A 16,763-nucleotide genomic window follows, 5' to 3' on the forward strand; every position below is an offset into this window, starting at 1 on the left:
TAGCTCAATTTTATTTTGTTTATTTCTAAGTTCATTCTTGATTTAATAGATTATATCTACCATTACTAACTAAGCCTTAAATGTAATCGCCTACAATGTGTGCGCATGTAGTATGTGCTTACATACATTTGCAGGTATGTATGTATGTTAATATGTATGTATGCATGTATGTCAATATTTTATTGTGTTTTCGAGTTTCATCATTCGTTTTTAAACTGTGTGAGCTGTTAGTAAAATAATTTTGCGATTGTATCTATTGCATACTTTTGTAGTCTTGGCAATAGCATTCAATTTTCTGGCCATACATGTACTTGTATGTGTGTGTAGTACAAAAATGCTTTTGCTTAATTAAAAATATCATATCAAATCTAATTCAAAATCTATTTATTTTCAGTGCTTGTAAAGTGATGGTTGTCTTGTCAACGAATTGTGTAGCGTTCCAAGTGAAATTTAATGGAAAATAGAGCAGCGCAGTTGCTGTCGCTATTACGTTTAATAAATGTGATTGAAAGTTTGATTTCCAAGCACAAAATTTTTTAAAATTTTTGCACAGAAAATATGATTTTTTTTTGAATGAATCGCTTTTTCGGTTGGATAAAGTAGAAAATTGTTAGAAATTTAAATAAGTATTTAGTTTAAATTTTTAGGGGAAGACTATAACACTCCGTAAATTTCGTCCCTGAAAAAAAAAATAAAAAATTTTCGAAACAAACTTTTTTCTCATCACTGCTTGGCGGCAACAATGATTCGTTTCGAAGGTGTGCCTATCCTTGAAACTGTATAGTGCTGCTGGAGGCAATTTCAATTTGGAGGAGTATCGTCGGTTTACATACATATAATATACATAGACTTATTTCAGATGAAATACCTTAATTGTCTTATCAAGGAGCGCAGTAGTTGTGATGCTTGATTGAACGGTAACCATTTGAGATTGACCACGCAACAACTCAATCCTGTTGTTTCCGAATGAAGTTTTAACGCTTAGCATATTGGTAGATCTCATCCATTGGGCCAATCGGAACACATAGGCATTCAACATACTCAATGGTCCAGCATGTCGATGTAATCGGACATTCATGGCACCTTTTCTCGTTTGAGGATTTTTGGTAATAGCTGGACTCCAGCGCTAACTGACGGCTCTTTTTTGCAAGAGTATTGCCGTTACCTTTACCAATGCATATCTCAAATATGAGCCAAATCGGGTCGTAAATACGAATTGTAGTAATAACTCGACTCCACAACAACTTGGCGGGAATTTTTTTTCGTAGAATTTTATGAGGAGTTCACCGCCGAAGACAGGTACAGAAGAATTATAAATGCATTAGGGCGGTCGTTAAATGTAGGAAGCAAATTTTTACATCAGACTTCTTAAGCCTCAACCCCTAGGTCGATGCTTCTATAGTCGAAAATATCACATATAAATTTTGATATATATGAAAACGTCTTAACCGACTCCAATCGGGACCAAAATTTGTATGTGGTACATGCGACCCTGATATTACGTATTAAGGTCGTGATGCTGAAAAAAATAGCTCATTTTATTTTAAGGACAACCCTAATATACATACAAAGATAGATAGAAGTATGTTTAGGCGCCACGCCCCCCTTTCGAAGAGCCCCACTTTGCTACTTGAGTATGGGATTGATTTAACATATCTCCAATCCAAGTTCAGTACGCTATGTAAGAAAAATTCGGTTTGCTTGGGAGGTGCTACGCCCCATTTATGTATCGAAATTTGTTGAGCCTAAGACCATCCTTGTAAAGTCGGTCGAGCTTTCCGAATAGAAAATGTGGCAGCAGAGAGAGAGAGCTCAATCTCTCTAAAAGTTGAAGTGATGGTATTTGCGTGCTTTCTCAAAACGTATGTTACCTGCAAAAAGCATAAGCAAAAAAAAAATACGTAGATAACTGGCTCTTTATATCCATGCGCGAACGCGGCGTGTGTGTGAGATTACTCCCAGATATGGTCGTGTGGTCCCTCAACAACAAAGCTTTCCCTTCTGAGGATTGAACAAAAATGGTACCAGTTCACCACACTAGAAAAAACTTCTCTCCTTTTTCCTCTACAAGTTTGCCACAATCAGCCAGCTTCCGAGAACCCCGTAAAAGTACTGGACCCTACCCTACAAGGAGATCCGGACTGCCTTTGGGCAAGTCCAATTTCGTCAGCGGTGGTATACGTCCATAGACAGCTCACAAAGCGGCTATACGACTGAACCCGCTAAGTAAGTGGTCATCGAACAATTTTGACTGCGCTATCGCAGCGCTGCTCTCAAGTGAAGAGAGAAAACGAGAAGATGTATGTAGAAAATGTGAGTTCATTTAGGCATACATGGATGGCTAAAAGGTCGATGGAAGTAGTGCTGTTGGTGTATATTCTAAGCATCTGAGAGTCTTTCTGGTCACTGAAGTTCCTTTCCTGGCAATTGACATGGTAAAGTGCGATGCTATTAAGGGAGATAACATTTCCGTTTTCACTCGTAGCTAGGTAGATGTGAAATCCCTTAAAAGACAATCGTCCTCTAACGTATAATATGGATTCCATGCCATCGCGACATAGAGAGGAATTTTAATGCCGACGAACATATGCAATGAAACGGGCGTATCCTTACAATTCTGGGAACTCTTTATTCTCGCAAAAGTTATGAAACTATGAGTTTATAAAAACCACCAAGTGATCCCGAAGACTTGCAGAACCTTCAACATGCCTCTTTGTGAATGAGTATGACAAGAAGTGGTATCCCTGTGATGATTTCCAGAATTTCTTGAGTAGTGTAAGTGTAGGTTCGGTAGCCAAAAAATTTTGTCGCTAAAGTATATTAAAACTTAATTCATGAAAAAGAGAACTAACAATCGCTTTGAAACAACAAAAGTATGCTCATACCGCTGTTTGCAAAAGCCAGATCGCTCGGCTAAATGAAAGTCAATTTCTGCGTGCGTGTTTTTGTAAGTATGTATATATAAAATTCTTCCTTTCTTTATGAATGAGTGTATTCTGTTGGCTAAGCATACTCACTAGAAGACTTATGCTAGACCTAATACGTTTATGTATGTATGTACGTAGGTATTTATTCTTTGACTTATGTTAGTTAAGACATACATATATTTAAGTTTCACTCTTATTGTAATACACATACCTACATACACACTATGTTTCTTAATTACATACATACACATATATGTATATCTACATAGATGTTGTTGCTGTTATTTTACTCACTTTCACGCTTACCTCTCTCTACTCCAATGTAATTCTCGTCGTTTTTATATGTAGCTAATGCTAATGTTTTTACGTAGTCATATTATTAAGTGTATATGTATATACTAAATACATATGTGTGTATGTAATTTATGTATATGTTTTTATATTTATTTGGCATAGGGATGATTTACATCGGGATTTCGCATCAGTGTACTATTCTGGCTGCCCGGCATTGTTGTGGCATTTTGATCATGATTGCTCAGTATTTTCTCCGTTTCTTGCCGGCTGTTGGCCATTATGCGGCGTATTGTTGGTGCGCAGGGTGTACGTCAAAGTCGCGATTCCTGCGCATGCTCATGTCAAACTTGACTGTGCGCATTCATGTGCATTGTTTCGGCCTCGGTGGCGGCACTCAATTGTCCGGCTGGATAATACTGCAAAGAGGCACAATTGAGGTACTGTTTGAGCGTTAATACGGGGTTGTTAACAAGTTTTTGTAATAATATTTAAAGAAGTACATACGTAGTGGCCATTTAAGAATATGATAATTTAAGCTTAAGCAGGGAAACTCTGACAACTGTCTTTCAATTGACACCAGTCGTCTGTCAAAAGTCTTTCATAAGATAATTGGTAATACTGGCAACTATCTTGAAAATTCTTATCTGTCTTTCGAAAGACTAACTGAAAGATCTGGTAAATTATAAACCAAAAGAAAAATTAATTAAAATAATTTTCTAAACATTAAGGGCCATATTCTCAAGTAGGTTTTAAAATTTATCTGCCCTTAAACACAAATTTTATTCTGAAAAAATATGTTAGAACGTCAGGTAAATTTTAAAGCCTGCTTAAGAAAACGGCTCGAAATAATATAAAAAATTGCTTCATTTTAAAACAATAAAATCTAAAAATTAAGTTAAAAACTCCTTAAAATTGAATGAAAAAATATATATATTATTTTCTTTTTAACATAATAAAATAAAAAAAAAAATTAACTAAAAAAAGAAAAAAAGCGGAATTAATAAAAGGATGTATAAAAATTTAATGCAGTTCAAAATAATTCTGAAAAATTAATTAATCGTTCTAGCTTTTTTATTAAAGGAAAAAAAATAACGAGGTCTTTGCCAAATTTTTGCATATGTACTAAAGCCTGTTCTGTTACAAAAAAAAGAAAATTAAGTTACTAATAAAGGAAATTGATGCGTAAATAAAGAAGTAATGAGTGGTCAAATGAAAATGGTGAAAGACTTTTTGTAGGAGGTATGAGCAGAAAAGCGTGTTACTCAGGTCTACGTGGCGTATGAGTGACTTTCTTTCCTGCTTGTTTTTTATACAACAAATCTTTGCGTATTTCCAAGGGTTATTCATTATTTCTTTATTTATCCATCGATTTTCTTCATTAGTAACTTGTTTTTTTTTTTTTTAACAGAACAGGACTTAGCACAAATGCAAAAAATTGTTTTTTTTTTTAATTTTTCTTACGTCAAAGTTTGATGACTCGAATAATTAATTTATTTGTTAGAAGTTCCATATAAGTCTTATCGGAAAGTTATGTATAAGTCCTATCGGAAAGTTATGTATAAGTTATGTATATATGTTTTATGGAAAATTTTATTAGCTTTCATTTTCCGCATTTCATGTTAAGATTGTTAAATTGGTTCGTAAGATATACGTGATTAAGTGGAATTAATTTTTGTTTTAAGCTGAATAACGGTAAATTGAAAATATCTCGAAAACTTATCCATAGAATAAAAAATTAACTAGATTTTCAGAATCAGCAAACAATTCTATATAGGAATTGGATAGTGGCATCCATTGAACATTTTTGCTGTATGGGTGCCATGTTTTAGATTTATGACAAGACTTTACAAGATTTATATTTAATTCAGACTCAACTCTTCCAACTTCCAAAGATAATGCCTTAATGCCGAATTTCTAGGTCATTTCGCCTAGAACTAGTAAGTCACCTTCTTGATAAGGATTTATGAAAACCTTCGGTTTGCTTTATCCCACGGGATTTTGACATTGGACAGGTGGCTAAGGATCAGCTTACTTTCTTAGAGGCACTCTGGTACATCCTCTAGGCAAACTATTCAAAGAATTTTGACTAAACTGGACCCCTAAGGCACTGTAGTTTGCACTAGTGCCTGCCACTTCGTTGGCATCAAACCTCTCATGCTCTGCAAACTTCTTGAAAATACTTCTTGAAGATGATTTAGGCTCCTAATACCAAATGACCTTGCGGAATATTTATTCTGACCACATACAAGTTTTAGCGAATTCATAACTGTCCACAGATTTCAGTTTCTTCATGAAATGTGGTTGGCCAAACTTTTCTTCTAGGTGCTAATATGTCAGAACTAGCATCAAGCTTGGACACTCATTTATTTAAAGTGAAAACTATGTAGTTGTTTTTTTATTTTTTTTTGAGAATTTCCTAAATTTTGTGGGGATTTTTCGGGACTTCTGAAGATTCTTATGGCTTTGTTATTCGGTGGTTTTGGACCATTTTGTGAATTTTCTGTCTTCAGATATTTTTGTAAAATTTTGGCGACCTTTCAGAGTATATCGGTTATTTTTTCGGGATTTAACGATTTTTTTTTGCGGAAAATTTTAGTTCAAAGTACTTATATATACGTATTTCCTCGGGTCTTTTTTGAACCGATTTTTTTTTTCGAAATTCATCATACATATATATTACGAGCGAATTTTTTTCGCCTTCTGAGGTTTTCTCCGGCCATTTTCGGGACTAGTTTATCTATCGATATTTTTTATTGAGGGGTTGTAAGAACCTGTTTGGATTTTTTTTCCATATTTTCGGTACTATTCGGAATTTTTTCTTGAGGTTTCCCGATAATTTCAGGTTCAAAGTACTTGTATATCCTAACGTTGATTTTTTTCAAAACTTATCGAATTTTTCCCGGCTTTTTTCAATACTTTGCAGTTGCCTTCTTTCCAGGGCCCTTTTGTGGTCTTATAGGGATAATTTGGAATTATTTGTGTGCTATTTTTGGGACCTTTTGGGAGTTTTTGTAACTCCGTCAGAACTTTTCGTAATATTTTTGGGAGTGAGTGCACTTTTCTCAGATCTCAAAAAACCGAAGTTTAGCTAAATCTAAAAACCTAATCCACCTTCTTATATTTTGATTTCATTTTTATATTTAGCGGAAATCGTACCTTATAGTTCGTGTAAAACGTCTGTCAGCAGTTTGATTTGAAATTCTAGACTGTCCTAGGAAAATAATTTTGATATTTTTTTGTCTTGAAATATCGTTGTTAGACTTTGCGTATACAAAATACGGAAGCGAGTACTATCATAAACCTTTGCATTGAATTTAACTTTTTACAATCGAAAAATGCAAATTTGCTCAGTTAATACAGAGCTTTCGAAAGGTAATAAGTTTCGATGCTTTCATTTCTATTTATAAATTGCTTACTCTAAGAAATCCGTTTTAAATTTCACTTTCAATGAATTTCCCTAAACGCGCATTCAAATCAAATTCACCTACTTCTCAATTTTAGTGCAATTCGTCTACGTTCTACATGGCGTATGAGCAATCAGGAAGTAATCAGCACCAACTACAGCCACCGAGAGCTGTTACTTGTATAAAATATATGTATGTATGTATTAAAACAAGCCACTAAATACATATATTATTACCAAATACCTGCTCTAACATGTAATTAGAACACAAACATTCAACGAAAAGTGTTCGCTATGAATGATGTAAGTACTATGTACAATTTGTATGCACACTGTTGCATTACCAACAATATTTGCATGTGTGTATGAGTGTGTAACTAAACATGTGTGCAATATAAGGCAAATGTGGTAAAGTGTAAACGGCATAGGATGAGTAACCACTACACAGAACTGATAGGCACACACTTGCATACATATGTATGTATGTATAAGTAAGCTCATACAAACCTAGTACGTATATACATAGGTACTATACATATGTATATACAGCCATGTCAGCAGCCATCGGTGACTGCTAGTCAACTTATTAGTAAGTAATGTTGGCACTAGGACTACAATCTGCTCTGCTTGTTTACTGAATGGTGCAAATTCATATTAATTTCAGTAACAGAAAACAGTTTGCTTTCTAAGCGATAGGTACATAAGTACTTAAACTTATATATGTTTGCCCACCTACGCTGTCCTTGTACCCTAAATGCGTGTGTCTGTGTGTGGAATTTTGACGCTCGCTGTTGCTTACTTGTCTTAGCAACATTCGCTGACCACTGCTGATGCCGTTCAACCATATACCAAATCCATACATATGTATACTATAGTAGAGCAACGTGGTCACCAAGCGACAGATATGCCCGTGTCAGTCATTAGTTGAATGCTGTGTGTAGCCATTGCAGTGGCAGACGTGTTCGCTGTTTGTGTGCGCCACTAAGTAAGGCTTGTTTTAATGAACGCGATGATTATTCAGCTATGCGAAGTACGAAAGCAAACAGCCGCACCCGGGTTACAAGTGCAAACACACACACACACACACATATGCGGCTAGGCTGCACTGAAGCATTTAGGCGTAAATTTGCAACAGACTTACACAAATATATTGGGTCATGTGAATAGGATCTGCGAATTTTCGTCACTATGTTGTGTTGAAGCTCATACATCTGGTAGCATTAATCCAATTGCATCAGATTAAAGTGCGTTTAAAACGACTTTTCATGAATAGTTTCGAACCAAAATGATCTTAAAACTGCCCCTGAAATATTCCTTGAATTGTCCCCAAATTATACCGACCTAGTCCCGAAAATTAGCTGAAGTAGTCTCAAAATTGTCCTCAAAAGCCTTGAACAGATTCCGAATTTTTACTGAAAAAGTACTACAACGATGGAATTATGAAGCTACATGAAAAATGGCAAAAAGCTCATACATAATAATAATTGCCCAAAATGGCATCGATTTTATTAAAGAATTTGTTTTCTTCAAAATTTACCAAAAAATTTTCCCCAAAGATTATGACCCAATATAAGGACATGGATGGTTATGTGTTGGACTGACTGTGGTGGCTGGCTTAGGCTTTGCTCCTTTTACCATCGCACTATCCAAGCTGCCATTGCCATGCTACCACCACCACCATACCCACTTTTGAGTTTGACGTAAGCTTGTGCTTGTGTGTGTGTGAGTGCACCTAAATGCCTAATGCATAGGCCAGCTCACTCCTCCACTTGGTTGTTGATTTGCTTGTTTATATTTGTCAGTTGCTCATCTGCCTAACAGCCATATCGCATACATACATATATACACGTATGCAAGCTTAGACATTAGACGGTCGGCAAGCCACAGCAGGCAGTTGAGCAGGCACGAGTAAACACCGTGCCGCTGTAGGCCGGCTATAGGCATCAATGAACAGAGAGTTTCGTATTTGGCTCTCCCCCATGGCGACTGATTAAATGCCAAATGCTTTGTACCTTTGTGTCTGCGCATGTGTGCATGTGTATGATTGCGCTTATTAAGCTCGCCAGTTGAACGCACAAATAACGTTAATGCATTCATTGCTACAAAGTATGTGCACAGTATATATGTACATAGATAGATTTTGCATTGCTTGTTGTTGCTGTCTTATCAGCGTGATAGCGAAGGTCTCCAAATGGCAATCATATATTATGTAAGTGTACTGAATATCAGATTTGTTGCATTATATGTATGTATGTATCTCTGACTTCACCTATTCATGTTCGACTGCCAGTCATAGCTTAAATGCAGAGATACTGTTGCAGCGTTAATATTACAATATAACCGCTTCAACTGCTACATTAATGAGATTTGCCTGTAGAAGTGTACCAATGTATGTATGTAATTGTGCTCACTTGTCTACGAACTATTGGTTTGAATGTCTGCGAACTCAACTGGGTAATTGGAAAGTTTCAAACCACATCAGCCAATAGTGAGGGAGTAACACGACTGTGCTAAATATAATCTTGCTGCATATAAGAGAAGAAATGATATGATCATTAGTAAATATACTTCCGGCTAAGAGTTTTTCAGTGTATTCTCAGTATACGTTTTTTTGGTCGAAATTGGTGGCACACTTATCTTAAAAAATGAATTGTTTTAAGTTTTGTATAAAGAACAAGATTTCAACGCAAAATTGTATTTAAATGAAAACTTAAAAAATACATACTAAAAAAAGTAAAAATAACCACTGGTGATCATGTACCCGTAGTTGCGTATGTAACCTATTCGCACGTTTGCTCGCACGCCTTAACTTAAAAGTAAAATTGTTTAAGAGTAATTAAAAATTGGCGGGAAGATTTTTGCACAGTAATGCACATACATATATATTACATTCTTCATGTATATAACAATTTTATAATGAATTTCGAGTGTGCCAATGAAGTTTGTAAAAATGGAATTTTAGTTCCTCAAATCCTAGTCCCCTTTTACTCAATTTAAGTTTTTTTCCTTTGATGACATACTAGTCTTAGTTTAGTGGTTAAACCTTACCCAAGCCGATCGTAAATTTTGCAACGCAATTTTAGCTTATGTGCCTGTGAGAGATCTGATTACTTGTGTCTTTTCAAAGCCACTGGAAGTGCGCCATCATTACCTTTCCAGTTAATGTTGAGTTCCCCGAGACTGAGCGCTTGTTTAGTACCTGCGCTGAGCCCGGACTTACACGTTGTCGAATCTTCACTGATGTCTCCAAAACTGACTCTGGGTCAGGATCCGAGGTCTCTTGATCGCAGTTAATGGGAATATGTTTTACTTCTATTTTAGGGAGTATGCTTTGGTCTTCCAGGCTGAGGTATTTGCAATCCTCAAGGCCATGGACTACGTGGTAGAAAATAGGTGGAGGGGAAGGAGTTTATCTTTGTTTAAAATTACATTTATATTTTTTCTCTCTGACGCCAGGATTTATTTTAAAGGGCTTTGTAATTTGAAAGATATGATAAATTCCAAAAGTTATTTAAAAAATTGAATGCAATGTAGAATAAAAATATGGGTATCAAATGAAAGAGAAAATTTCTTTAGAATTGCAAAAATTAAAAAAAATAAATAAATTTTGAGCTGATAAAGTTAGAAGGACGAAATTCGAGGATGTTCTGGAGTTTATATAAGTCCTTAACATATAATTTTTCCAAAAACAAATATTGCGAAATTTCAAAACCAAAACTTATGCACCAAAGAATTTAATCTGTTTAAATTCTACAAAATTTCCTATTTATATTTATACCCTTATTTCTTCTCTAAGCACATTTCACTGAATTTTTCAAATAATTTTTAATTACTGACGTCAGAGTGAAAAAACCAAAACTCTGGTTTACTATATTTGGCCCAGGGTTTCGCGAATATAATAATTTTTGGGTGTAAATTTTACTATTTATATGCAAAGGGAGCTAGAAATTTATAACAAAATATATGTTATTAAATAAAAAAAGAAATGTAGCCAATACTGGTAAAAAATTATTGCCATCATTTCAAATTACAAATCTCGAAAATCCCGGGATTATTTGCCAAGAATTACGGGATTTTCGGGACCTAAAAAAGGCCGGGATCCCGGGATTAAAATTTCTAACCAGAATACATTGATAGAATCTGGCTATTTTGTGTGCTGTACAGTGTAATAAAGACACTTTCCCTGAAGAAATTTCTAGCATAAAATGCAGCAGCCGTTAAGCACTGAACAAAAACAAAAAAACCTGCAGAACCGGATTTAGTAGACCAATTTGCCTCATATTCATAACGCAAACATCAATAATAAATGTCTACCAAAGGAATTTGCTAATAAAGCTAAATTTGATTAAAACGAAACCTACTTTTCAGCTGTGAAAGTTAATCTTTTAGTTTTTTTGCCTAATTAAAATTTTAGATCAAATGTCCTGAAGGAACACCCTCATCTACTCGAATTCGCCCCAGCATAGTAAAAAAGAATTACGTGTGCGAATTGCAAACGATTATTTTACGCCACATCAGCACAAATACGCTCCACATCAAATAATGGGTTCATTAGGGTGCATCACTCTCCATTAAAAAAAATTTGGTACGGGTTTTCGATCTACAGAATTTATTATGTTTTAAGACCTTTGCCATATTAATTTCAGAGAAATGTAAAGTATCAAGTGAGCTGGACCAATTTGAAGGTACCTCCAAAACTCGCATTATTTTGATTCTGTTGATAAAGTGTTCAAACATTTTCAAGCAGACCTTTTAAGATTAAACTTTTAAATCTCTTTTAGATATAATACATTTTTTATAATTCCGGCGGCACCCTAGTACTCTATTTATGTACAGATGTATATATTCAATAATACTTATGTGCCATTTCTAATGACCATCAAACACATTGTTAACTTACCCCAACACGTCCGTTATCATATTCTCTGCTCGCTTGAATAGTCAATTTCGCTTTGGAATGCATGGCATCTGTTAGGGAATTCCTCTGATGTGAGCCCCCACCGGACGCCGAACTCAACATGGAGCCATTCGCCTTTTGCGTTGATGTTTTGCTGCGAAAGCAGAACTCGATGATGGCCACAAAGACGGCCACTAAGAGGCCACCGATCAATATATAAAATATACCAGCCACATTACTCAACGACAATTCACTGCGTGATGTCTCCTGATTGTCCTTGTTGAGGTTGCATTCCGTTTTGTCATACCACCATTTATTGCGCAATTTGATCAATTCACCATTTTCTTTCAGCGACAGCACAGCCAAATTAATCGGATCTCTGTGCGAATGGATATTAGACCAAAAAATAAATCGAATAAATTGATATGAAATACGAATGCGAATATGTACAAAAATTGGTTCATTGAAAGTTTGAGTTGAATGATTGCGTAGTTGTTTTTGTTGTTGGTTTGGTTGGTGGTTGTTGGCGAGGTTAGTTGGTCGGTTGGTTTCGACAAAGTTTGAATGAGGTTAGTGGGTTCAAAGTAATCGGTCGGTTGGTCATTTGGTTTTATTTATTTTTTGCCATTTTTGTTTTTGTTTGTGTGGCATTTTTCAATGTTTCGCAGTTATGATGATGATGAAGTTTTTCCACACACACACACACACACGCACATAGACATTTCGGTTTCAAGCAGTGATGAGTGTACCACGATGAGATGAGTTGAGTTGAGTTGTTGGTGGCATTGATGTTGTTGTCCGAAAATTGTATGTCCATATTATTCCGAGTGGCAGCAGGAGTTGAGAAAAGAGAAAACAAAGAAGAGAATACAGCATAATGAATAACCAGAATAACCAAGCAGACAAGGTTTAATTGTGTTGAAAACAAGCAAGAGCAGCAAGAGCTGCAGCAACAACAAACAAAAAAAAAAACAGAATTTGCTGCATGAACCGATGAGCAGTTTCCTAGAAAGTTTGGTAGTCTATGGTGGCATGTGGAAAGCGTCGATTTCCCAGTATGTATGTATATTGCTACACGCACTATACAGCCAAGCATTCATTACACATCACATAGCGCATATCTATGTATGTATGTATGTATACATACTTACAAGCGAAAATTTTAATAAAGAAATTCCTATGGCATACATTGTATACCGTTATGCTTGTTGCCTTAATTGCAGACTGGGGTGGTTCCTGTTGCTATTGGCAGCCAGTCAACAGCCAGGCTTTGATGTTTGTTGGTAGCAGCCATGCGTGCGGTTGCGGCAAAAGACGCGTTCGCTGTTTATATAAATGTACGAGCCAACATTTACTATAAATATGTGTTTGAATGTAAGTATTACGCACTCTGATAAATGCAGAAGTATGCCTGATTGTAAGCGATTTAACTAAAAGGTGCAGAACAGCGGAGAAACTTCAATTTTAAAAGCCAACATTTTTGTAATTTTCAGGTGTGTAGCGATAGCTCAGAAAAACTTAAAGTTAAAGAATTACCCTTATGCACGTGTGTAGCCTAAAAATTATACGTTAAAATATCTGCTCTGTGTAAATTAAACCGATAAATTTCGTATTTATTTTTTAATAAAAATTATATAAAACCAGCAACTTTGTTTTTCTGCAGATCATATTACATATTTATATATTGAATAGGTAAAACACCAACGATTTTTTGGGAATAGAAGAAGTAAGAAGAATGACTAAATGAAAAATTCTCAGGGTGGGTACTGAATGGGTTTCTGTGTTTTAGATGATCTGGTTCCTCTCGTTAAAGGCAAATTCATGTCAGTAATCAGTTATCTAGCCAAGAAGTCAAATCTATGGTATGCCAAAGAACAAAGAAGAAAACATCCCAAATCGTCTTACTACTGTGATAGGATTGGTAAAGATTGGCATCAGCAACTATAGATTATACTTTCGATGTATACAACAGTTGTGAAACGCATTTTCAATCGTATGTCACGGAGGGAAGCCTAAAGACCTCCAGATTACTGCAGTGATTTTCAGACTCAAAATTACCCGGTTCAGTTAAGCATGATAAGGCTTGCTACTTCTCCTATTTCACAAATAATCATGCGGCGCTCCAGAGCTATAAAAATTGCAACAAAATTCGACTGCATTAGAAAGTGATTGCTTTTATTCTGTTTGTAAAAATTACAAATTACAATCGTATATTTACAAGATTTAGATTGCAATCATTTTGATTGTAAGCACTTTTGATTTGTATTATTTTGCTACAAATGCAACAAATCGTGAATAAATTGCTTTAATTACCAAAAATGGAACATAATATCAATTAAGAATTTTCATTGAATCAATTATTTCCATAAAATTGCTTGCAAACTAAGGTGCAATCAGAAGTGCTTACAATCATGATTGAAAATAAATTTCTTGTAAATGATTGTAAATTGAAATTCAAAATTTTTGTAAAAGCAACCAATTTTGGTTGCAATCGAATTGGTAATTGGCAATTTTTACAGCTCTACTGCGTTCAATGCGCTGAGATCGTTAATGACTAACTAAATATACTGTGGTGAATGTTAAGAAGTACGACAATTCTCTAGAGAATCTATACTGGATCTCCAAACAAGATGGTATCTTGAGGAACGAAGAAATGGGCGAGTGCGTGAGAAAAGGGGATGTTCCAATACTATGCGCAGAGATATCAATCACTCAACCCCTTCAGATGTTCCCGGTTGCAAAGGTCGAGGAAAAGGCCAGAGCGGCTAGTATTAGCAGGTCGATTAAAGCAGAGTATCGATGCTAAAGAGATACTGGGTATTGAATTCGTGTTTGCCAGGTTTGCAGCCATGTTAAGTCATTTATGCGGAAGTGCAAAGTACAAGAAAGTGGCCTTCAAATTAAAGTTTACAAAGGAAGATTTCCGTCAAAATTACATAAAATTCAAAACTATTAAAAAATCAAATTAACAGCGCAGTTCTGGCTAAGATAATAAAAAGTCTTTCGTAAGATAAACAAGTAAGAAAGTCTAAGTTCGGGCGGGGCCGAACATTAAATACCCGGCGCAAGTATTAAATATATGTTTTTTCACCCTTCCGAAACCTTCCGCTAGATGGTAAGCCGAGGTGTATCAATTTTGAGTAAATTAGCGTCCTTCAATTTCGAAATATTGAAGTTTCAAGCATTTCTTAAATTTACCGTTATATGAGAATCGGCCGTTATTTTAGTCCGATTTCAATAATTTTCAAAGTTTTGCTTACACGTGGCAAGTACAATAACCATACCGAGTTTGGTACAAATTGGTAGAACGGTTACCGATATACATATATGAGATCATAAGTGGGCGGTGCCACGCCCATTTTCCAAAATTTTACCATAAACGTATTTCTTGGTAAAGAATTGTTGCAAGCATAAATTTTGAATAAATTAGCTTCAATATTTAATGATTTATCGAAGATTTTGTATTTCTCTAAAATACCGTTATATGGGATGTGGGCGTGGTTATTGTCCGATTTTAAAAGGTTTCGGCGGTTTTTTATGCCGTACCAAGCCCAACAACTGTGCCAAGTTTGGAAGAAATTGGTGCAGCGGTTACCAAGATATACACATATAACCATAAGTGGGCGTGGCTACGCCCATTTTCCAAAAATTTTTAACATTCTTATTTTTCGTCTAAAACTTATTATAAATGTCAATTTTGAGTGAATAACTCCAGTAGTTACTAAAATATCGCAGTTTTCGTATTTCTGAAAATTACCGTTATATGGGAAGTAGGCGTGGTTATTGAGCGATTTTAAAACTTTTCGGCCATTTGGTATGTTATGCGAAGGCCAACAACTGTGCCAAGTTTGGAAGAAATTGGTGCAGCGGTTACCAAGATATACACATGTAACCATAAGTGGGCGTGGCTACGCCCATTTTCCAAAAATTTATAATATTCTTCTTTTTTGTCTAAAAATTATTGTAAATATCAATTTTGAGTGAATTATCTTCAGTAGTTACTAAAACATCGCAGTTTTCGTATTTCTGGAAATTACCGTTATATGGGAAGTGGGCGTGGTTAAAGTCCGATTTCGCCCATTTTCAATACCAACCTACCTTGGATTAAGGGAAACCTACATACCAAATTTCGTTGAGATATCTCAATTTTTGCTCGAGTTATCGTGTACACGGACAGACGGACAGACGGACAGACGGACAGACGGACAGACGGACAGACGGACGGACAGACAGACATGGCTTAATCGATTTCTTTTTTCATCCTGATCATTTATGTATACATTTGTCTATATCTATCTCGATTCGTTTTGGCTGTTACAAACAACCGTTATGTGAACAAAATTAATATACCCTTGTGCACAAGTGCGCTCGGGTATAATAAAAATGAGCGACAGGTGGCAAGATAGTTCGAAAGACTTTTGTTATTCTAGTACAAAAGTCTTAGAAAAAAAGCTCTCTCATTCACCACTAGTGGTGAAAAGCTATTGTGAGCACTTGTATATATTTTAGCTGAAGTCACTCCAATAATCGCAATGGCCGAGTGGGCACAGCAGAGGCGTAATAATCGAGAGACCCTGGTTCGAGTCCTGGCGCAGCGATTTTTTTTTTTAGTTTTTTTAAACTACATTTTTACTTATTTAATTTTTCAGATTTAGTTTCAGAAAGGATATACATGTTTATACAATTTTTAATTTAAACTAATTTTATAAACTTATTTTATGCATTTTTTTTCCTTTTAATTAAAATTTTTTTAATGGTTTGCTTATTATGGTTTTAAAAACAATATTTTTTTAATTGCATTAATTCAGAGAAACCTATTTTCTTTTTCTTATTTTTTAAATTTTTTTTTTAGTTTTTTGGTTAAATTTTCTTTAATTGTGGGATTTTATTTTGTAAAAAAAAATTTTAATTGTACTTACTTTTTAGAAATTTATTTTATTTATTTCTTCTTTTTAAAAACTTAGTTTGTTATTCTTTTGCTAATTTGTTAATTTCATTTTCTTTTAATTTTTAGTTTTTATTATTTTTGAAAGAAAATAAATATGATTTTTTTAGTTTAACTTAATTTTTAAAAAACTGATTGTCAAAACACAAGCGCTAAGATCTCCTCGTCAGCAGGCCTTTCAATTAGTCTTTCGAAAGATAGTAAAGAGCCAGAAGAAGAGAGAAGTTGCCAGAATTTACAATTGTCTTTCGAAAGACTGTGATGAGTTGAAAGGCAGTTGCCTGAATTGCCCTGTAC

At 35.1% G+C, this 16,763-nt stretch overlaps 1 protein-coding gene across 1 annotated transcript; it reads right to left on the bottom strand.

Moving 5' to 3' along the window:
- Positions 1 to 3,064: 3,064 nt before the first annotated feature.
- On the bottom strand, positions 3,065 to 12,338 carry LOC118747585 (glutamate receptor 1-like). The gene is made up of 3 exons (XM_036481636.1): positions 12,236 to 12,338; positions 11,525 to 11,964; positions 3,065 to 3,661 (listed from the first exon to the last, which is right to left on the bottom strand). The coding sequence occupies exons 1-3, from the start codon at positions 12,336 to 12,338 to the stop codon at positions 3,563 to 3,565; spliced, it is 642 nt and encodes a 213-aa protein (XP_036337529.1). The 3' UTR covers positions 3,065 to 3,562.
- Positions 12,339 to 16,763: the final 4,425 nt, after the last annotated feature.

The sequence above is a fragment of the Rhagoletis pomonella genome, unplaced genomic scaffold, assembly GCF_013731165.1.
Source record: "Rhagoletis pomonella isolate Grant_MI unplaced genomic scaffold, Rhpom_1.0 Rhpom_scaffold_00012, whole genome shotgun sequence".
Lineage (NCBI taxonomy): Eukaryota > Metazoa > Arthropoda > Insecta > Diptera > Tephritidae > Rhagoletis > Rhagoletis pomonella.